At 35.0% G+C, this 24,484-nt stretch overlaps 1 protein-coding gene across 2 annotated transcripts in view; it reads left to right on the top strand.

The window, feature by feature from the left end:
* Positions 1-24,484, top strand: part of kug (FAT atypical cadherin kugelei) — a 413,066-nt gene that overhangs the window by 84,617 nt on the left and 303,965 nt on the right. For both annotated transcript variants that reach the window (XM_089099328.1, XM_089099327.1), the window contains exons 4-6: positions 5,543-5,744; positions 7,077-7,138; positions 22,741-22,896. In XM_089099328.1, the coding sequence (XP_088955454.1) occupies positions 5,543-5,744; positions 7,077-7,138; positions 22,741-22,896 (420 nt within the window). The remainder of the gene's footprint in view (positions 1-5,542; positions 5,745-7,076; positions 7,139-22,740; positions 22,897-24,484) is intronic.

Genomic DNA, 24,484 nt, shown 5'->3' with positions numbered 1-24,484 from the left:
AATAGTTTAGAAACAAATTTGGGCTATATATTTGCACATTAGGGGGGGGGGGGCAAATCATACCATATATTAAATACGTAGCCTAACCAAACCTAGGTACCTTTTTCTCCCCTTAAACCCCAAAAAACAACAATTTAAATACAGTTCTTGCCTTTGTTTATATCCCAGAAGGCAGCGTAAACTTGTTTTTCATCACGCGTCTCGGTCTATTTCGTGACTGGTATGTATTACCGTATATAAAAGAGTCCGTTTAGTGCAAAAGTACCAAAAATACTTTTGGGGCTATGAATTTCCCTTCTCGTACTCTAAGATTTTTCGTGTTCCCAATATTTTTCTTAACCGGATGGTTAGCGCGCTAGACTTGAAGTCCTGAGGACAGGGGTTCGAGTCCTGGTGTAGCCGGTTATTTGATTTGGAACGACATTTAATGGTGTGACGCTGTGAGCACATCTAGAGTCAATCCACTCTAAATGAGCACCTGGAGAAATCCGGTGGAAAAACACGGGACGCGTGGGATGGTTTTTGCATGGTTTTTATCTAAACTTGTATTTTCATTTGGAATATTTATTTAGTTTATAAAAATGTTTATGGCTTTCCTGTTTTTATGCAACACATTTGTTGTTTTTCATATCGAGGTGTGATTTCAATTTGAAAATTTATTATAATCGTAAATTTTATTTCTTTGTCGTTAAAATTATTCAAATTATGCCATCAAAACGTCGAACAGGTTGAGGTGAAGGAGGAGAGTTTGCAGCTGTGTATGATTTTTATCTAAACTTGTATTTTCATGTGGAATATTTATTTAGTTCATAAAACTGTAGTTGTTTGTCGTTTTGGTTATCTATGTTAGTTGTCAAAACTTTGAACAGGTTGGCGCGGAGGAGTAGTGTACGCAGCAGTGTGTATTAAAGCCATTCAAATTAATTTGTTAAAACTTCAAACAGATGGGGGGTGGTGAGGTGGTGTTCGCCATCATAATGGCCTCAATTGGGCGAATGCCCCGATAAACTGTTATTAGTCGTAGTAGTAGGTTCGTGTTGTGTCAAGAATGTAAAAACCTATTAATTTTTGAAATTAAAGAACTTTGGATGTTGTTTTAGGATCCATTCTGTAGACTTATCAACAATATTGCTACTTACCCTTTATGATCTCATATAATTACCGTTATAATTACCGTTAAAAATATGAATTGATCGGGGCGGAGGAGAAGTGTGCGTACTCGTGTTTGCCCCAGTTGGGATGATGCTGTGATAAGTTATTAGTCGTACTAGTAGTAGTAGTAGTAGGTCCGTGTTTTGACAACAAGTCAAAACTGATCAAGTTCGCCACTCTTCCACGTCCACGATGATTGTCGCATAAGGCCCACCATGGGATGGCCAGAAACGCACGATTGGAGCTGAAAAGAAATATGGAGATACGTTTTCCAAAGCAGTATTTTGCTTCTCCTGACAACTTTAAAATATCACTTAACGCCTTTCGTATTTTTACAGCCGAATAGCCTACAAAACCTATTTTTGTCTTTAAGTTCCCTTACTCTTGCTTTATGATTTTCTTGTAATTTCCCATCTTCTTCATAAAATTTTGTCTTTTTTTTCAAATAAAATAATTGTATTTCTTTGTCATCAAAGTTGGCATTTAGTGTGAGATGTAAAGCAAGGTAATTAGCGTTGGTAATTTGGTTCCACTAGAATTTATTTTATGTATGATTTTTATCTAAACTTGTATTTTCATTTGTAATATTTATTTAGTCTATAAAACAGTAAATCGCTTTGCTGCTTTTTATGCAACAACTGCCTTTGCTGTGTTTCATATCAACATGCAATTCTAATTTGAAAATGTTTATTTTAATCGTTAAATTTCATTCTTTTGTCGTTAAAGCTATACCAATTATGCCATCAAAACTTCAAGCAGATTGGAGTTGGGCAGTGTTTGCAGCTGTGTATGATTTTTATCTAGACTTGTATTTTCATTAGGAATATTTATTAATTATATTTCATTATAGTTCATATTTAATTATAGTTCATTATTAATTATAGTTCATAAAATTATATATCACTTTGCTCTTTTCTATGGAACAGTTGCATTTGTTGTTATTCATATCGAGAGCTTAAATTTTAATTTAAAATTTTATTATAATCATAAAATTTTATTTCTTTGTCGTTTAAGCTATTCAAATTGTCGTTAAATTTTCGAACAGATTGGGCGGAGGAGTGCGGGCATCCTTGTTAGGTTCAGTTGTTATAAAGCTGGGATAAATTTTTGTTAGTCGTACTAGTAGTAGCAGGAGTAGTTGTAAAAACTGTTATAGCCGCAGTTGGCTCGAGTTTCGACAACCAGGTCGAAACCTATTAATTACATTTTTAAAACTAAAGGGCCCTGAACAATGTATTATAATCCGTTGTGCAGAATAATTATTAACATTATATATAAACTCGTTTAAGTTTAAAAATACTTAACATTCAAATAAAAAAAAAGAATTTAAATCAATGCTCTCATAAACCCATTAAACATCATTTGAGCTATGAATTTCCCTACTCTTGCTTTTGTTATTGTCCTGTAATTTCCTTTACTTCCCATAAATTTGTCAGTTTTTATTTTTTTTAAAGTTTTTGTTTTAAGTAAAAAATTGTTGTTCCTTATCGTTAAAGCTGATATTTAGTGTGGGATGTACGACAAATACTACGAAAAGTGTATATTCAAAATCTAGGGGGAAAGTAGTCAGCCCCTGCCCCATCCCCCAGTTGGTGCCCCCTGGGTATTTTAAGTAAGTTAATTATGATTGCCAATTTGATACCACTTGGATTTATTTTATGCATAGTTTTTTTTTATCTAAGCTTTTAATTTTATTTGAAATATCCCTTCAGCTCAAAGTTTTTTTTTTGTTTTTTTTTTTTTTTTGCGACACTCCTAGCTATTAGTAACTTATGAAGATAAGCTTATTACTGGTAGATGACTGCACGCTTTTTGGCAACTGTAAATGTAAGTATTACAGTCACATTCAATTCAAAAAATTTTGGCTCCTACTATTTACATTTTTTTTGGTGCCAAATTTTTATATAGATATTTCCAATTAAATTTAACTTCCGCTTAAATTCTGTATTCTATCCATGGAAACTAAGTTTCAATTTCTCAAAATCAAGTCAATTGAAATGAATTGCTGTATGCAGTTCCGTCAAGATAAGAACAACAACAATAATCTTCAGTCAGTAATCAGTATACAGGCTTGCCTACTCCACAATCTGGGCCGTATCCAGGATTTTTTTTTTTTTGGGGGGGGAGTAACAAAAAACTTAAAAAATACATAAAAAATGTGTTTTTACGTATTTTATTACGTTTTTACGAGTCGGGCAAACGACCAATGGGGGGGGGGAGGGGTTAGAGCCCCTAAACCCTTCCCTGATTACGGCCTTGTCCATAATATTATATTTTTCGAATTTCCGAATCATTTACATTTTTTTTTATATAGTTTGCTTGTTTTGTTGAAATTCTTCCCCTTTCTCGTCTGGAAAATCCTGTATATTCTCATGGTGAGTTGCAATTTAATTTGGGAATTTTTTATTTAGTTCCGAAAATTACATTTTTTTATCTTGGTTTCATCGTGGTTTATGTTATTTGTACTTGCTACTATTTTGAGGATTCATTTATGGCCTATTTTTTTGCAGTTTTTGACTAATTTGAATATGGCTGTTTTAGTGTAACATGTGATCTCAAAGAATTTAGTTTTTACAATCTGGATTCTAGCCTTAAGTTACAGATTTAATTTATTATATTTATTCGACTTTAAAATTTTTTTTTTTGGTTTGTATACGACACCCCAAGCTGCAGTAGTATAGGGAGATGCTAATGTACTTACTGTAAGTTTTTGGCAAATAACGATTTCTTTTTCAGAGTGGCGCGCAACCTCAAATATTTCACCAGTATTGCATGTACGTGCACAGGAGGGGAATCTTAGTACCCCTCCAAGATATCAAATTCTTAAGGTTTACCCCTTGATTCCCAATATTTTCATATAATTCTCCTTCCTGTTCTTGCCTGACGAGTATCGGAGCTCCTGGACTGTTTCCTGTCCAGGTCAATTCTTAAGGTCTAACCCTTGATTCCCAATATTTTCATATAATTCTCCTTCCTGTTCTCGCCTGACGAGTATCGGAGCTCCTGGACTGTTTCCTGTCCAGGTCAATTATTAAGGTCTACCCCTTGATTCCCAATATTTTCATATAATTCTCCTTCCTGTTCTTGCCTGACGAGTATCGGAGCTCCTGGACTGTGTCCTGTACAGGTCAATTCTTAAGGTCTACCCCTTGATTCCCAATATTTTCATATAATTCTCCTTCCTGTTCTCGCCTGACGAGTATCGGAGCTCCTGGACCGTTTCCTGTCCAGGTCAATTATTAAGGTCTACCCCTTGATTCCCAATATTTTCATATAATTCTCCTTCCTGTTCTTGCCTGATAAGTATCGGAGCTCCTGGAATGTTTCCTGTCCAGGTCAATTCTTAAGGTCTACCCCTTGATTCCCAATATTTTCATATAATTCTCCTTCCTGTTCTTGCCTGACGAGTATCGGAGCCCCTGGACTGTTTTATCTGTCCCTTTTTTAAAATCATCCATCCTTTCTCAAAATAGATTTATGTGAACCTGCCAGCCTATTGTTTTTAACTTTTTAGAACTCTAATTTTGATTTTTTATTATCCATTTTATTTGCAAAATTGTAAGAAAAAAATCCATACTGATGATAATGGGTCTTGGTCCTGCACGGCTGTAATGTATTTGAAATTGAAAATGTTAATAGAACTGAATAGCACGGGTGGCAGCTTTTCAACTTTTCTTTTCTATAAGCTTATAAACAATAAGCAATCCATTAAAACGTACTCTGAGTCATCAAACCTCCCACCTACAAAAAGAATTTACCACTTCTTCTTCATAATTGTTAAAATGCATTTATGCATCATTATACTATAAACCAAGTCAGTTTAAGTTAATAAAGCACTAAAATAAATGTATTAAAAATGTTTCTGTAATAACTGAATCTTAAAAGTGGAGTGCCTAGAAGGTGGTATCAACCATCTCATTCATGCCGAGGGAGCTATAATTTTTTTGACCAGATCTGGAAATAATAACTCAATCTTAAAAGTGGAGTGCCTAGAAGGTGGTAACAACCATCTCATTCATGCCGAGGGAGCACCCACTTTCTCCCACCCGGTGTACATCTCAGAACGCCATATGTGCCACACAGATCCGCCACGCTTGACTAAGTTTTTGCGTTGCTTGGCACATTTTTGACCGTGCTTGGTTTACTTCCACCACGCATAGCACACTTCCGCCACGAGTGGCACGCGCCACGGTGTGCGTGATTTCTAGAAGTGATTGTCCTTCGATTTATGCTAATTCTGTTAATTTTTGACTTCGTGCCAATTCCCCTTTTGCATGTTATTTTCTTCATGTTTTAAGCTATGATGTGCCTTTTTTTTTTTTTTTTTTTTTTTTTTTTTTTTTTTTTTTTTTTGTGTGAATTAACGTACTCAGACCCAATTTTTTTTCAGGTATTTATTGAAGTTGAAAATGTGAATGACCATATACCACTAACAGAGGAGCCTATTTATTTTACATCGGTGAAGGAGCATTCGCCTACTGGGGCATTAGTCTTGAGAATTTCAGCTGTTGATGGAGATGGACCCAATGAAAAGTTTCGCTTTCAGCTGAAAGGAGACCCACAGTCGTTTTTCAGTATAGATCGCCACACAGGTGCGTCTTAAATTTGTTTGTTACATTCTTACATGCTGTCTCGTGCATTGCTTTTCTAAAAAAAAAACTATTTTGGAAATAGTTTTTGGAAATCTTTAGAAATTTTGGAAAAATTTAGAGACTGGACTTGATAGGTTGGTTGCGTAAGAAAAGGCTGTTGAAGAACTACAGTTTTCTTCAAGGGAAGAGGAAAATATGACAGACGTATAAATATTTAGAATAACAAGAGAGTGAATAATTTTTGATAACAATAACAATATTGTTATTTATATTTCGAATTTTTTTCAGGGGGGAGTACAAAAACTATAAAAACGCATAAAAATTTGCTTATATGCATTTTTGTTACATCTTTATGAGTCGGACAAAATTTACGAGTCTTTTTACCATATTTGATATTTAAAACATTATGCTACCATATTTGGAATTTTTGGTTCCACGCGTAAAAATGTAACAAAAATGCATATAAACAAAATTTTTATGCGTTTTTACAATTATTTTGTACCCCCTCCCCCTCCGAAAAATGTACTATAGATTTCTGTCACCTAAATTTTGAATAATACATTTTTTGGGATACAAATTTCATAGTAAAATGCCGTTTTCTGGGGTATTGAATATACATTTCTTCCTCTCTGAGTTTTGGTGAATTAACACCACCGTACTTTACAAATAATTTAATGTCTACTTTGGACTAATCGTCGTAAATCATGTCATTTTTACTAATATTAGTTTACCAGTTTTCTCCCAATTAATATCATTAATTATATTAAAATAATTAATTGTATTTAATTTTTAATATTATCGTTTTAAAATAATTTCTAAAGTAATAAATAAATAAAAATAGTAAATAAAATAATACATAATAAATAAATAAAATGAAAAATAAAATAACTAGAATGACTAAAACAATTCATAATTAATTGTATCAAAATAATTAATTTTAGCGATTTACTAATACTATAAAACCAATTTTGGCATCAGTCCTGTGGTTGCACTCGTGTCCGGAATGTGGTTGTGCCCAATTGCGATTATGCGATTATTTACTCAACATTTTATTTTAGAAAAGATAAAACTTATTGTTTTTCGATGACCCCATTCTATTGTTTTTTGTTCAAACACTGATATCCACTTATATCCGAACCGAATTTCACCAATATTAAAAAAAAAAGTTTGCAATCACTCTTTTGTTGATCCTGATCACTTTTCTTTGTTCTTGTATGATTATTTAGATTACGGTGTCTTGAACCCTCCCCCCTCCCGTTCGCCACTCTTATTTTAAGCCTTCAGCAAATAACCTTAATAGTTTAATTAACATTTTGTTTCTTTTTCTACTAGGAGAAATCCGAACTACTTCAAGAAGCCTTGACCGCGAAACTCAAACCGAACATATTCTCGAGGTAAGCCAAAACTACCCATTGTTTCTAGGTTTGCGGTAAAAATTTTCATTCTCACAATGTTTTATAACCTGATTGAAGGAGTAATTGTCTCTTTTTCCTCTTTTTTTGCTAATCAGCCAAACGTTTCTAAATAATGCTTTTAATTTATTAAATGGTTTTCATTCTCTTCAATGTTGATATACTTTAAGGTTATAAACTTTGATGGTTGTTTTATATTTCCCTAACATACGCTATAAATCCTATGATGTACTCAATTCATTTAGCACAAGTCATTTTATTGCCCTCTTTATCAACTTTTATCATTTTAAGCAAGGCAAATGCACGCAGAGGTTCTCAAAATACTCATGATGGACCTGGGGCAGCATGTCTTCTGAACTTCCCCCCTGAAAGTATATTCTTTCTAATCTGAATTTTACTAGCATTTGTCCTTCCTGTCATAGAGTAGTTTCCGCCAGTTCAGGACTGCCAATTAACGAAGATGTTTCTAATTAAGGTGCAAAAAAGGTCCCTTTTTTCAAAATCTAGTGGGGAAGCTACAGTGATAACAGTGGTTAAGTATGGTTCTGAGATGTGGGTGCTTCGGGAGACAGATGAGAATTTGTTAGAGGCTTTCCAGAGAAATTGACTTCGGGTAAAATTGGACACCCATTTGACTGACCGTATTTCCAACAGTAAGGTCTATAAAAAATGTGGCTCTATTCTGACTGCTAGGTCTATAATGAGAAACAGTTTGAGATGGCTAGGATACCTTCTGCAGATGAAAGATAACAGATTGCCAAATATTGTCCTTTTCAGCCAACCATCTAGGGCCAAACGAAAATTAGGTCGTCCCCAAATTGGAATGGAAGAAGTCGTAAATTAAAAATTAAAAATCAATTACTCAAGAAATCAAAGTAACCAATTACTTTTTTTCAATGGAGACATAATTTATTCACACAAAACAATCAACAAAAAAAGCATGAAGCCCGGTAACCTGGGCTTGTATTGCCACTCAAAAAAAAAAACTTACATCCACTTACATCAGTGCATTCGGGTTCCCATTTCACAAAAAAAAAAAAAAAAAAAAAACATAACTAAACTAAAAACCCAAAAAAATAAACAAATAGAACTACTTGAAAAAAAAAAAAAAAAAACATAAACCTACAGGCAATGGTGTCTCAACTGCTTATGGAAGCCAGACTTTTCAACAATATCCCTAATAGAAGATGGCGTTTGAGACCACAGCACCGGAAGAATATGACGAGCAGAGAAAGCAGACCTCGCAAACACTCTAATCGGCCTTCTATGCATATCAACCTGTCTCGTTAGATGCCCATGGGCATCAGAAATTAGATTTAAAGTAAATTTGAACTTCTTGGGAGGGTTTAAAGAGGGAAGCATTGAATAGATTGGGACGAAAAAGGAGCGGGTGCTGCCAACGCCGCATCCAGGGGGAAGGGGGTTTAACCCCCCCCCCCCGAAATGTTTGTCTGACTTGTAAAAACGTAACAAAAAGTGATTAAAAACCAATTTTTAATGTTTTTTAAAGTTTCTTTTAGTAACCCCTCCCCCAAAAAAAAATCCTGGATACGTCCCTGGGCCTAGCTGTGTTGGCCTCAGACGGCATGGTTCTGCATTGAGTTATTATTAGCAGCAGTTAGGGGGTAATTTTTCGATTTTTTTCATTGAAAATTCCAAAAAGGGTATTTTGTGAAATGCTTTCGGGGCGGACAATTACCCCCTCTCCCCAATTGGTTCCCTTGCTCTGGTTACGGACGGATGTGGGGAAGAAATCTAAAATGTAAAATGAAACTCAGAGAGGAAAGAAAATAGCAAAATGAAGAATGAAATAAAAAAAGGTGAAAAAACAAGGATTTGTCAGCCAGTGGTAAACTACGAAGAAGAAGAAATAAGCAAATATTTCGACAAGGACCTCCGCCGAGTCGTCCTCAGTGCTAAATAAAAAAGAAAGAAAAGAAAAAGAAACTAATGAAAATCAAACTCTTCGAAGTTTACTTGCCAACGACAGAATAGAAACTAAATAAGAATCAGGTTGGAATCAATGAAAAAGAAATATACCAAAACGATCGGGCAATAATCCTTTGTTTTGCAATAATTTTGGCTCCCCTACAAATTCGTTCATCATTTGATGTGCAAAAAGGTTCTCTCAAGTATACCGGGTGGAAATATTAACTGAATCCCTCACAATTAAACTGTCGTAAATTGGGCTCACCGAAATACCTCCAGTATCTCTATTTATTGCTAAATTTCGGTTCATGTATTTTTTTATCTCAATTACCTCTTTAAGAGTTTGTGGTAGGCCATTTACAGTAGATATTAAGGTTGTACCGTCAAAAAGAACCAGATGGGTCGGATTTACGAAAATATGCGAAGCCAATGCCGAATCAAACTTGTCATTATTATTTTTTAATCTCAGTGACTTGTCTGTTGAAATTTTGTGTTCATCCAAACGTTCACCTAGTTGTTGATGGGTCCTACCAATGTAAAATTTCCCACATGAACGTGGGATTCTGTAGACACCACTACCCAGTATAGGGTAAGTTTTATCCTTTCCTGAGTTGAAAAATGTTCAAATTTTTGTTAATTTTTGTAAGAAACAGAGAGAGTATTTTTTTTTTTTTTCCAAGTTTCTCGCCAAGTTTCGAGATGTGTGGTAAATTGATGAAAGTTTTTTTTTCTCAATTGCCGGGGTAACTGAATCAAGGCGGGCAGGCTCCCTATTTTGCTGTTTTATCTTTTGTTAATGGTCTGTCTATGATATTTTCAAGAGGTTGGGTTGGGTAACCATTACAGAAAATAATATCCTTAACATAGTTTAGATAAGAATTTATATGATTACGGGAACAGATTTTTAAAACGCTGTCGACTAAAGAGATTATTACCCCTCTTTTCAGAGAAGGAGGGTGATGGGAAGAAAAATGTAGATATCGATCGTTTGAGTCGGCTTTCTATATATAGAAAATTCAAAGCTAGGAGCAGTTTTTATCATCAAAACATCCAAGAAAGGCAGCTTACCTGAATCTTCGAGTTCCATTGTGAACTGGAGATTCGAATCAAAAGAGTTCAGATGTGCCAAAATATCTCTTAGAGAGTCTTGTCCATGTTCCCAAACAGAAAGGATATCATCAACGAAATGAAACCAGATAGAGTGTTTTAAGTGGAAACTATTCAAAACAGACTGTTCTATGAGATCCATGTAAAAATTTGCCAAATAAGGAGACAAGACAGTGCCCATGGATAGGCCCGTGACTTGAAGGAATTTTTTTTTTGTTTTTCTTATCTAAAATGTAGCCGACTATAAAGGCGCTTGATGTTTTTTCTTGGTCGTGAAATTAAAAAAGTAATTTGGATGCACGCATAATTTTGTTTTTGCAGGGGGAGGGGTAGGACCTACGAATATGATATTTTTAAAATATCTTATTATATTATTACTTAATATTAGAATATTTTTGGACTTTTTTTTTTTTTTTGTGGAGTGTATGTCCCCTGAATGTTTAGTTTTGTTATATGGTGGTCTTCTCTGCGCTTTGACTCCCAGGCCTCAGGTATGGTGTCTTTTTAATTTTATATGTTGCTTGGCGATTGATTTCTTTTTTATGGTTGTTTGGATATATTGTTTTTTTTTTGTTCTCATTCCCCCTTGTATCCCTGGCCATGGAGCCTTTTGAGGGGGATTAGGAGTGTTGTGATTGGATTTTATGTATTGATTGGATTATTCAATGTAGGCCTATTTTAATGTTTTTCTATTGATTTAGTGTTTGATTTAAATGGTATGTATTCCCCCTCTATTACTGGCCTAGGAGCCTTTGGGGGATTAGCACAATGTATTTTCTTGTATGATTAATTGATTATGAATAGATTTTATCTTATCTAGTCCCTTTTTATGTGACTTAGTTGTAGAGGTATTTAGAGTGCGTTGTCTTTTTCTTTACATCAGATTTACTCGCTTTTCAAAACATGAAAATATTCTACCTGTGATTCATCATGTTTTTGACAACACAATCTTATTTATATCTGACACAAGGTCCAGAGTTGTATATGGCCTCCATTTACCTTTTTGGTAGTCCAGGATTGTTGTTTAGAAACACCAAGGGTTCCAATTGTTTGGAAACAGTTTATGATCTTGTTTTGATAGAAAGACAGATGTGTTTTGTAGAGGAATCGTCCACTTAGAACGGGTGTCTGTTTTGTAGTATGGATGCGTGAGTTTGAGAAGATATGTATGCAGAATTTTTTTTTTGGGGGGGGGAGGGGGGCTGAAACAAAATTTATTTTTAAAGTATTTAGGCAAACTGTTAGAAAAAATGAAAAGATAATAATAGGAAGAATCTCAAATTTCCCTTCCCCACCTCCTGTGAATATGGCAGGCTGATGAGTATATTGATAGATCCCTATAGAGAAAAATGGATAAACCTTTTGACAGTTCTGGTCCATTGTTTAGAAAACAGGTCCATTGTTAGGGTTTCGATTGTTTGAAGAGTTTATTATCAGTTTTAATAGAAAGACGGGTGTATTCTTTCCAGGATTCGGCCACTTAGAACTGGCTGCTGTATTATAGTGGGGATCTGTGTCTGGAACAGGCATGAATGTTGTTTTTTTCATGGGGGGAGGGGCAAAGATAAAAACAGGTAAAATGTAAGGAGAATACAAGGATTATAGGGGAAAGTATCAGGATTTCGGACATGGACCTGAAAATCCCTCCCCCTGCTTATATGCCAGCCTGAAGAATATATTGTCAGATCACCATAGAGAAAAACGAGTGCAAGTAGCATAATATGCACCTTTCGTGCCAGAAATATATATGGACCTGCAGTGTCAGAAATGGAAGAGAGCCTATCAAAAAATTAATTTTTTTGTTAATTGAAGTTAAAATTAAAAAAAAATTAAAAGTTAAAAATTAATTACCTTTTACAAAAAAATTAATTAGAATGAGAAAGACTCCTATACTGGAACTTCTGTTCGCATTTGCTAGTCGCATTTCCAGAGCCCTCTTTCCAGAGCCCTATTTACTTCATTTATAGGAGAGGGAGCCGTAATTGAGAACAGAAATGTTTCAGAAGGTATAGCTCAGAGAATGTCCAACTTTGCTGTACCAAAGTAACAAAATAAATTTTATACCTAAGTGGAGCTATTTTATTCAGCTGAGTTGAGCAGTAAATGTCGACTTCTTTTGACATTTATAGACTTCTTTTGACATGGATCTTCAAACCGTTCTGAACTTTATCAAGAAGTCGCGCCTATTTAAAGTATATTTTGTATATCATAGCAGCAACCCCAACTTAAAATAAAGGAGGAGGGCTGGGACTCGAGGCAAAAATTTGGGGAAATTTATTGCAGTACTAATGTTAAAGAAAATTGGCGAAGCTTGTATTTATTACTTTTACCAGAATGGGTACTGGCTGTAGCATAGATTGTGATGACTGGTGATTCATCATAGATGTGTTTTGGAAGAACGGGTTATCCCAGTTTTAAAAAATTAAAAAAAAATTACCTTTATTGGCTATTACTAAGGTACACGACCTCTTAAAATTTGGAAATGGGGTAAAATTTAAGCTGCTACCCGAACATTTTGTTATTTTTTGGAGTGTACTATGCTAACATCTACTTTATGGTTATGAATAAGGTTGCTGTTATTTTACTTTATAAAATGAAAAACAGATATGCAGTTTTTCAACTCTATTGTTATTCTTGTGACATCTTTTGTTTTACTTTGAAATGATGGGCCAAGACATGATCTCTGGCACAACCGTGAGAGGGAGGAGGCCTTGACACCAGAATCTCCAGCATTTAGGATCGTTCCTATTATTCCTGTATTTTCATATTTGACCTGTTTTGATCCTTTTTTGGAATTGCCGCTTTCCTCCAAATAACTTCTTTTGTATGTACCCTATTCAGCCTGCCACTTTTTAGCGTCAATAAAAAAAAGAACCGAAAATGTAAGGCCCTTGCGAAAATATTTTAGAGGGTCTGGGGGCATAAAATTGGAAAATATGAAAATATGGAATAAAAATGGAAAATATGAAAATATGGAATAAAAATGGAAAATATGAAAATATGGCGTAAAAATGGAAAATATGAAATGTTTTCGAGAGGCATCGGCTTGAACCGAGTTTGAAACTTATAAAACTTAATCCACTTTCCATTTACTCTTTTCTTCATAAAATATCCTTTTCTTTTACTTTTTTTTCTTTTGTATTTACTTTTTCTTCAGAAAAAAATAAATGCTTTCCATTATCGCTTGTGCGAGATTTTGCCTGAGGAATCTATTTATCACTTGAATTTTTTGAGCAAATGGCTCGGGAATCTTGATGAACATTGAAACAAAATAAAAATTTGCTCAGAAGAAACGGAAGAAGTTGATATTCCCCGAATATAGCCAAAAAGTAGCCAAACATAATTAGCCAAAAAATCCAAATTAATGTTTGGGCTTTATTTAAAAACAGACAGGATGGAATATTGTATTTTTATTCCCGTGTCAATTCCGGGCACTTCCCGAGTCTTTACACTCTTCCTGAGTTGATATTTTACAAATCTAGAGAATTTTTTTTGAATATCAGCTACAAAATACTCATATTTTGATGGTATTTTTGTTTATTGGGATATATAAGATATTTATTTTAAGAAATGCAGTAGCAGTCTCGAAGTGCCAAATTCGAATTTTGTGATAAATAAACAGAAACGGGACAAAACATAAAAAAAGCTTAAAAAGCAACGATAGATTAAAACTGACAAAAAAGCAAAAGTTCAATTGTTAGAATGAATTGATCAAATCCACAATCACTGTTTCAATATTCTTATTCAATATCCTTTTTCTGCTCCTAGTATGTTTCTCTTGTAACTTAAGTTCCATTTGAACCTAATGTTTCCTCAGCTTGAACTTCCTACTGAAGTCTTACAATCTGCTCCAATTGGTAATTTTAGCAAATATGATGTCTACTTATTTCTAGCTGAAGGTCTATTCTCAACATGTTTTTGTGAATTAAGGTTACTTACTGAGATTCAGCTAATGCAAAAAAAATGGTTTTAGCTAATGTTGGTGATTGATTTTTAACGTCCTGAAAGGATAATTTTAACAATGATCTGATAGGGTGGTTCTGACTAGTCCTGATAGAAAATTTCACTATAGAAAACAACTTCGACTTCCCCTTTCACTATTCAAGATCTTTTTCTATATAGGTAAGGATTGAAAGTTAAACTCTAATTGGCTAAGTCTTGTAATAAAAATCAAATAAGTTGAACTTGGGTTCTAGCTAGCTTGGAGTACAATCTAAACATTATTGTTAATTGATTCTATTAATGCTTCCTGTAACCTTCAGAAAGGGTTAGTTAAGAATAATCTTTGTGGGTAGTTCCAGATAATTCTGATAGATAAATTTCGCCATAGAATAATTAGGTTTGAGTTTTTAGTGCACTGCTCAAGTTTGTTTTTTTTTTAGACAACTAAGGATTGGTAATGAAACACTCTAATTAGCTGAAAATCAGCTAAAATCCAGAATATTAAAATAAATTGGACTTTGATTCTCGCTCTAGCTATAGTTCAGGGTACTGGGTAAGTTTTATTACGGACGGATCCTAACTGACTACAAATACCAGCTAAATCTCATTGAGATTAGGCCCTAAGAGCATATTTAAATTGGGTGTTAAAATAAAAATTCACGGCAAAATCACTGCTGTGGGATATACACAAGATTTTTTGGGAGAGGGCTTCCGTCAAATCAGGGAAAACAGACAAATTAAATATGGAAATTATAGAAGAACATGGGAAAAAATCACCAACTTTCTAGATTTCAAAGAGGAGGCTCTGGCTCCTAGGCCCCAATTCTCAGTATTTGTGTGTCATTACTGTACCGTGTTAGCTCCAATTTAATATTATCTGTCTCCGTAACTGTCTTTTTTTGTTTCATCCTAAAAAAGGTAATTGATATATATTTTTTGACGTTTTTCAAGTGTCATCCAAACTAATTATCTGACAACCAAATTTCACACGTAATTCTTCATACTACTTAGGAGCTTTAAATCAGCCTTTTAATTAAAGTAAAGGCCAAACTAATTTTCCCGTGATTTTGCTTTATCACTAAATGAAATAAGCCTTACTAATTAAAATGTGGAATTGATCCCTGCAGACGACTTTTAGGGAAATGAAGAGAAAACTAATATTCGGGGGATAAATTGGTTACACTGCGCTAGCATTGTGTTGTAATTATTGCTTGGACTATTTCATCTTTCCAAATCAAAACACACTATTTATGTTTCTCACCAGGGGCGTCAGTTAGGTGGTTGCAGGCTAGTTATTAGCCCCCCTAGATCTTGAAAATTAACCTTTTTGGTATTTTCATTGAAAAGTGTCGTTTTTGGTATTTTCATTAACAAAATTTGAAAAATAGCTAAATTGCCCCCCTAAATTTTGAAAAATACATTCCCCCCCCCTAGAATTTAATGAATAGGTACCGCTGTTTCTCATAGTTACCCGTTACCTACTTCCAAGGCCTTATCGGCATCAAATTTTACTCACACACATCCCAATGATTTTGACGAAATTACACCACTGTCGGACTGAGGGGCAAAGTTCTACTTAACTCTAAACCACTTTCACTGTACAACTTTAAAAAATGTACTTAGTATCAATCTACTTATTCTACTGGTTTACTAAAATACACCATTAGTAATTACAGACATGCTATAATAAATGATATCGTAAAATACCGCTGATCCCCATTTATTATGATTTTCTAGTGGATAAGGCGGTACCCTAAGGTCCGGGAAGGATCCTTGGTACTCTAGACTTTCCTTTCCGTCAATTAGTGGCATCATAGGCTTCATTTACTGATTAAATAAAAAAACAAGTTTGTTTAACTGAAATTAAGGAGCGACATTAAAACTTAAAACGAACAGAAATTATTCCGTATATGAAAGGGGCTGTCCCCTCCTCAACGCTTCGCTTTTTAAGAAGATTTATAGAATCAGTTTGTTCTGCGGCAGCAAGCGTGCCTGGGCCTCGTCATAATCCAATTTGTTAGAGTTAGAGCTCGCGTCTAAGTTTTAACCAATCGAGTAAAGGCCAGTGGTGTCAATTAACGAAAACTCACGGGAGGCGGGTCAAAATGTATTTTCTTTTAAATAGAGGGGGGATGGGTCTTCTTTTTTTGATGGAAATATAAAAAAGGCCTTTCTTTAATTAAGAAAATCCCTCCAAAAAGGTGTCTTTCAGAATCTGGAGAGGGGCTTGCCTCCACCTACCCTCCCCCCATCCAACTGACGGTAAAGATGGGCGCCTTTTAAGCCATAAGTATGTTGATTGGTCGAAATCCAGGCATAGGATTGAATCATAACGATCATAACAATCGCATCCACTTGAATTAGACTAAGTAGACATGAGAACCCAAATTTTAATTATATTTTTTTCCTTCTGAAGCAAGGTTTAAACTGATAATTGGTTCCGTACGAACTATCCTCGAGAAACTCCAATTCGGTTTGGTAAATATATACCAAATCATATTATTGAGTTAGGAATAAAGTGAATACACCATTTGATGCCTTTTTTTATGCTGATTACGAATATAATAATCATTTCTATCGAAAATGAATTTTAGCCCCCCCCCCCTATATACGCAATTCAGGGTATATATTTCTACATTAGAGGGGGTGGGGGGGGGTAAAGTTTAAACTTACCTCCCATTTACATCAGAAACAAAATTTGCCCCCCCCCCTAATGTAGAAAGATATACCCTGAATTGGCATATATAGGGTGGGGGGTCTGAAATTCATTTGCGATAGAAATGATTATTATATTCGTAATCAGCATAAAAAAGGCATCGAATGGTGTATTCACTTTATTCCTAACTCAATAATATGATTTGGTATATATTTCCCTTCGGTTTATGCGTAATCTAATAAGCCCCCCCCCCTCCCCACTCTCTTTCCCAGGATTTTATTTCTATATGCATGTCTGATTTTGGAAGAACCAAGGGAGGCTTCATTTAGTGGTTTTACCTCATTCTTATCTCGTAAAAAACAAAGAAAAATACAGAATAAACGATAAAATCTATAGCTGCATTTGAAATCCTTTTTAAAGAGACAGGAAACGTAAATCTCCAGGGCTATTTTTCGAATAGTTTATTAAATAGCTTGTCTATTTCCGAAAGTTGGTTCTAAACTTGTTTTGAAAAAAAAAGAGTACTGATTCAGCACTGAATGAAATTCAGAACTTTTGCAATTCTGTACCGTTATGTACGTATTTAGTTACGAGGGGGGCTGGGCCCTTGTCCACCAAAATATCCTTGTCCACCAAAATATCAATATTGTTACTATTGGTACTTTTCTATTAAACGGACTCTTTTATCTAGTGTATATGGAATGTCAAACTTCAGACGCGACGAAAAACCCGTTTTTACGGGATGATTCAGGACACCGCTGTAGAGAAATACAATGTATAGCGTGGTTTTAATTTCCATTAAAACTATTATAAAACTATTATTATTATAAAACTATTATATATTCATCCTATTTTATTTTATTTCATTAGCATAAACTAAAGTTAGCACTAAAGTCCGTTTAATAGAAGAGTACCTTGCTATTTTCCTACAATTCTTAATATTTTCCGACTATCTGCCTATTTGTGTAAGAATCCTCTAGATAGAATATTTTACAATTCCCCTCCACCGACATAAATCCCTTCAACTGTGTCCACTGTTCTGCATAGATATGTTCAGTTCAGCCTATTATTATTTATTGAAAACCAGTCTACATACAAGAAGAAATGAAAAAAAAAAACGAAAGTAAAAGAGCACTATATAACTATGACAATTTAAGTAGTTTAGGAGGATTTGGTTCCAAGCATGTTTTGAAATCTTATGGTTCTGTTTTCCAATAAGTTTAGCAACAGCTATAGTAGGATCTGCTATAGAAAGACTATTGATGAGCTTTGAACTGCATGTCCAAATTGGATATCTCGGAGGTATTTTGCGAAACGGAAGAAAGTGGAGCAAATTTTCAATTGATCAGTGTTTTAAAGAATCTTCCAGAACAGTGCAATGTATTGGATGGGGGGGGGAGGAACAGTGCTAAAAGTATTTTCAAAGTTTTCAAGGTACTCAGGCTGGCTAAACAAAGTTTTGAAAGTATTGTGCAAGAATAGTTTCTTTTAAAAGGCTTTCGGTATCTATTTCATATATCGGTTCTCCGTATATGAACTATCGAGGTGGCGCTCACTTTCACAAATCACGGAAACCAGGTAGCGCCTTCCAAACGTGGCGGGTGTGTGCCAAATGTGGCGGTATTCTGCGGCGTACATTGCATTCTGAGATCTACACCAGATGGGTGCCCTCTCGTGGTCAGTAATGATGGTTCGTCTGATGTTTAGCTTATATGCTTAGTTTTTTTTTTCAGAAGAATTTTTTGATTGAGCTAATATATTGAGGAAACTTATTGATACTAAAAAAAAGTGTTTAATTCATAGTTTGTGCTTTGTTTTATAGGACGTTAGCGTCATACCTATACATTAGACAACCTTTTTAAAGATTTGATGTTGTAACATGATGTGGAATTCTATAGGATAGGTTGAAGGTTTTACTGAAATATTAATTTAGGTCTCTACCATGTTTTATAGAACCTTCTCAAAATCGCATTTATAAATCACAATTATGGACAACTATCTTGTCCAAAAATGACGATTATTTTGCCCATCCTTCTGGACTTGTTTTGCACCCCGAACCTGGCTGGAATTCTCTGTTTAGAATTTAATTTAAGCAAAAACAGTGTTTTTCGAATTTTGTTTAGATGAAAGAAAAAGTGAGGAAGATTTTATCTAGTACATCTTTTCCCATTGATCGAATTTGTATAGCCGCATTTTCTTCATGGAAGGCAGAGAATTTATCGTTTAGTGACATCAATTCACGGAAATGGGGGGGGGGGGGTAAGTTTATTTCTCAAAACTTGGGGGGAAGAGTATTTTTATCAATTTTTCAGCAAAATACCCAAAAAGGAATTTTCAATGAAAATACTCCAAAAAAGATATTTGATAGTCTATGCAGGGACAAATGCCCCTGAAGCCTCCTCCAGGGGCAAAAAATAGCACCTCCAACTCAGAGGGTGCTAAACCTAATTATGCTTACTAGGGTAAGCAATTGCGTCTCGGTTGCGACCGTATTCCCAACACTACCTTTTGAATAATGACCAACATTATTTCCTAATGGCTAATGGCTTTGCTAATGACTATATGTAACTATATAATATGACTATATAATATTTTCTAATGGCTTTGCTAAATGACTTGACCGCATCTGGGACAGTGGTAGAAACAAGTGGAAGTTCCAGTTCTTTGTAGATCTCTTACTGATGAATATTTCATGTCTGTACAAGGAGGGAACTGGAAAAAATTCCAAATTTCTTTTTATGTGACGAAAAAACTTAGGCTCTCACAGAAAACTGGAAACATATTTTTCCAGAAAAATTAGAAACAAGTTTATATTAAGAAAAAGGGTATTATCTTTATATCAAAAGTATAGATGCGTTTCAAGATTTTCGATCTAACGATACAATATCCCTGAGTATCGATATTTACGGTATGGTATTCAGCATTAGGCGCCAATCTTCGGATATAGCTTATCGTTATCGTCAGGTATCTTCCGTGTCGTATATAATCTTCTGTATCGTCAGAATTATATTTTTTGGTTACTATCAGCACGAGTCGCTCTTTACTCACAGTTCGTTAGCACGAACTGTTTGACTATTAATTTACCCTTTTGTTTTGTGCATGATGATATGATCAATAATCACGGCATGTCTATTTCAATTTAAGCGGCTCAATTTCTTTTTTGGACTGAATAGTTTGATTGAGCACTCATATTTATGTCCGTTAAAGAGATGAATTGATATTAAATATGGTACTTAATTCAAAGTTTGGGCTTAGTTAGAACATTAGTGTCATACTCGACTCTCGAATCTGAATTTTTTTAAATATTTGTTAATGACGTATTGTGAAAAATGTGTTTAGATCTTAATATAGCGATGCCTTTTTAAGGCTAATCATTGTAATTTTTATCCGATGCTTTTCTTTCTATGTCAAGATATCACGAACTGCAGCTGTGATTGAAGCGATTTTTTGCCTTTTTTTTCTGAAAATTGCTGAATAAAAAATGTACAGATTTTGGTTTCAATCTCTGATATTTTGTTTGCACTTTGGCCAAAAAATCGGGTTATTTCAGTTTGTCGAATAAAAACTTAATGTGTGGGAGATGGAAGTTGCTTTCTTTGTCGATTCGACCTGCATTTATGGGATATGTTCTAGAATTTTTGTTCTTTAAGGTATATGTTCCCTCTGAAACAAACTATTTTACGACAGGCTGTAACTTGACAGCTGTAACTTGTATTTATGACAGCTGTAACTTGCAGCAGAATGACAAGATACTTATATCATTGCATTCATTAGTCTCAGATCTGTCCTTTCGCCGAAGCTTTTCTTAAAGAAGGGTGTAAAGTAGCTTAAAAATCTCAAAAGTGTCCTTTTTCCAGCGATTTTCAACGTATTTTTATTCTAAACAACTCCACACACCGAATTTCAAGAATTTACATCAGTAGATGGATAGAACTGAATCTCAGCTATGGAGTAATAGTAAAACTTTCCTCTTCCGTTGATATATTAAAACTGCAGGAGATCAGGAAAATAACATACCAAAACTAGCACAGTGAACATGAACCTTAAGAAGCAAAAAGTTTTTAGTTTTAGCATTTTTCTTGCGTTGCGTTGCTCCAACAGAAATTGATTGTAAAAAACATCACTCCAAAAACAATTCAGAAAATTGCGTGGTTTTCACTTTGCTTCCCTCTCACTCACTCGGACTATCCGTCATGGCTTTTCTACGATTAGCCATGGCTTGAGGCCTGCAACTACTTGATTTTAATTCAAGTTAGGTTATTGTTTTGCTCATTGTTTCCTGGTTGGTGGCGTTATTTCGTCAGCTGCTAAACTTCGGACACCTGGGACCATACCCCCCCCCCCCCCAAAAAAAAAACAACTTGAAATTATTATGATTTTTTATTATATACGTATAATTCACCATTTCTTGCTATAAGCCAAGTTGAGAAAAAAAAAAAAAAAAAAAAACTGAACTACTGCGTACCTGACGCATATAGACTCCAGTATGTACAATTGAAACCGGGCATCCCCCTGGATACGGATCTGTGCACAGGATCGCCTGAAATGTCCATATTTATATTTCGATTTCCCTGTTTATTTTCAGATGTCACTTTTTTTGAATGTGCTTGCGCTCAGCAAGCACAGCAAGTGTGACAAAAGTGCTTGCGCTCCTCCCATCCCCCCCCACATATGTGCTTGCGCTCAGCAAGCACAGCAAGTGTGACAAAAGTGCTTGCGCCCCCCCCATCCCCCCACACAGATAAGTTCACGTGATTGTGTCTGGTTAGTAATCATACGCTTGGCGAGGTTGGGAAGATAAATCAAATAAAAGTGATAAGAAACAGTGTAAAGACATGTCCCTTAAATTTATACACTGTTTTATGTATCTGAAAGCAATCAAATTTGAATTAACAGAAGTAACTTTCATTGAGTGTTTATATTGTCTACTTTAAGTGAATGCTAATTCAAGTTCCAAAACATCTGATAAAAACCCAAATCCACTTTTTTCACATCTCCCTCATTTAAAAAAATCAGTTAGAACATCTGTCTGTCTTAAAACTTGCTTCCTTTTATCAGATATACCTAGCATCAGTTATACTCGGAAAATCAAGCTTCTTGGTAGAAAAAATTAAAGACAAAATGAAATTATAAAAAGTGGTTTAACTTGAAATATTACTGGTGGTTCTACCAAATTTGCACCATTTGCATACATTTCTTCAATCCACTTTTTGAAGTCGATGAGAAAGGTTGTTGTAGGGTCTCTCAATCTTTCTCCAAACCTGCATTTTTGTATCACAATATTGCACACCCCCTGAAGAATAAGCCTCAATAGTTTCGCTACTTGGTGTTTGTACCATATTTGACACTTGTATAGAAATTGTTTCCAAATGACGGCAATAAGTTTATTCTCCTGGTAGGGAACGCACCCCTGGTAGGGAACCCTCTGCTCTTCAGCGGGTCCTCAGGCGCGTTAATTTTTAAAGTTTGTTTTTCTTGTTTAAATCTTTTTTTTTAATTTTTCCTTGTAAAAGTTTTTCCGCGAAACTGCTTAATTTTTTTTTTGTTGAACGCCTGTTAATTCTGAAAAAGTAGCTTGAAAGCCTTTATGAGGAATGTTTCGGTCTAAGCGAGGGGGGGGGAGAAGGAGTATTTTGGACCAATCTCAGGGGCTTCTTTGTCTCCTGTCAGTGCACAGGTATGCATTTATAAATTTAGGGAGGGTTTGAGGCCCACTGGACCCCTTCGCAGCACCACTGCTTTCTGTAATGTTCTGCGAGTTCTGATTCTGCCGGATACATGGCTTTGTTTTAGACTAGAAATAGTTTAGAAATACTACGAATTATATTGTCTTAGTATTTTTTTAATTCAAACGCTTTTACTTGAGTTTTTTTCCTGTTTCTTCGGTGACAACTGCAAGGAAAAAGAAATTTTGAGGAGTATAATGATTCTTATCAACTTTATTTTCCAGGTCGTTGTAAGTGACCAGGGTTCACCTGTCCTGTCGTCTTCTACTCGTATCGTTGTCACAGTTGAAGATATAAATGACAATGCGCCTCAATTTCTTCAAAACATTTACAAGTTTTTTGTGCCCTCTAGAGCTGTAGCTGGAGAAGAAATTGGCCAGGTACAAATTTTTTTCGCATCTGATTTCTCGTATTTTAATAAATTTTTGATATTCTGGTAAAAGAAAAAATCGCTATCATAATTTTTCAATCGAACATGTTATTTTTAATCGAGGTCTCTATGCGGTAGAAATCCCTAAATTATCCTTTCAATATTACCATGCGAAGGACAAAGCCCAAATGTAGAATACTCCGTTCAACTAACCTTTGGGACTGTACCTCTTCTTTTCCTTTAAGGAAATTCTCCTGCTTCTTTAGGGTCTGGCAAGGATTCACGTTTTACTGGGGGGGGGGGAGGGAGGGAAGGTATTTTAGTCTTTTGTGTGCTTTAATACTGTTTAGGCTGGTCTCTTTGATGTTGCTAAAAAAAGGAAATTGAAGGCGAGCTTTTCAGTTATATCCATCTTAATTCTCATTATATTTGAACCTTTCAGTCTTTTTTCATACAGTCGTCAACCCAAAGCAGATCTGTACATATGATCAGGGCCGTATCCAGGGGGGGGTATCCGGTTGGAACCCCCTCGAATTTTTTTGTCCGGCTCGTTAAAAAGTAAAAAAATATCTTTAAAAAAATTTGATGCGTTTTGTGGAGTTTTTCTTGTAAAACCCTCTCCCCGAACAAAAGTCTTGGATATGGCCTTGCATGTGATAGCTAATTTTCGCTTAGGAGGTTGTTATACTGTATGTGTAATGCAGATTAAAAGTCGTTCACTTCTAGTATGCATCATTTCAAGTTATTAGGGGCTAAAACTTGGGTCAAATTTGAGAGACTGTGACAAAATTCACATGGTTGTCAAGTTTTTACATCCTTTTTGCGTGTTTAGCGCAAAATACTGAACCCGTTAGTAGAATTTCAGGACCTTTGGTGAAGAAGTCTTCAGACAATAAAATATTAAACTTTGTATTTTCCCTTTTGTGTGCTCTCATGAATTTTGAGAAATATCAGGTGAAATGATCCTAGATTGCCAGTCTTCCGTATTTTGGGCTAAAACGTCCCAAAATGGCTATTACTCATTATGAACCTAGGCGGAGTTCTTTTTAGGTGGGGGACAAGTTTGGCAAACCTCTAAAAGTGAGTAAAACACCTAAAATCAGGACATATTGAAGGGCAACGGCTACAGCCTCAACAAAATGCCAAAATTTGGGAATTATATGCAAATTGTTAAATCCACATTTATCAGATGTGTACGAAGGGATGGGCCCTTAATATCCATCCTCCCACCTGGAACGTCTATTATTTCCCCTAGATCTGGTATATTTTTTGTATAATTCACACATTTGTTGTTTTTCTTTTTGTTTCTACATCCAGAAATACAAATAAACTGAAGAGTTGACTGATACAAATACTTAGTAATTTGCTATAATTAAGCAGATTTTCAACTTTTGTTTATTATTTTCCTGTCACGATGTATTCCAGGATTTGGTTAATGGCAACACCGAACAGGATGCAGCAGGCCTAGTCCCCTTGGATTAATTTTCCCATTCTGCCAAAAAAAGAAAATAACTTTTATATAAGCATTAAACCAGCTAGCTCTCTCCCCCATAATCACTGACGTTTCTTGAGTTATTAAGCCCAACCTAACAGTTAAT

The sequence above is a fragment of the Artemia sp. Qi Xiang Cuo genome, chromosome 13 (assembly GCF_049724085.1).
Source record: "Artemia sp. Qi Xiang Cuo chromosome 13, ASM4972408v1, whole genome shotgun sequence".
Classification (NCBI taxonomy): Eukaryota; Metazoa; Arthropoda; class Branchiopoda; order Anostraca; family Artemiidae; genus Artemia; species Artemia sp. Qi Xiang Cuo.
The sequence above is the reverse complement of the archived record's forward strand: the minus strand, read 5'-3'. Positions and strand labels throughout refer to the sequence as shown.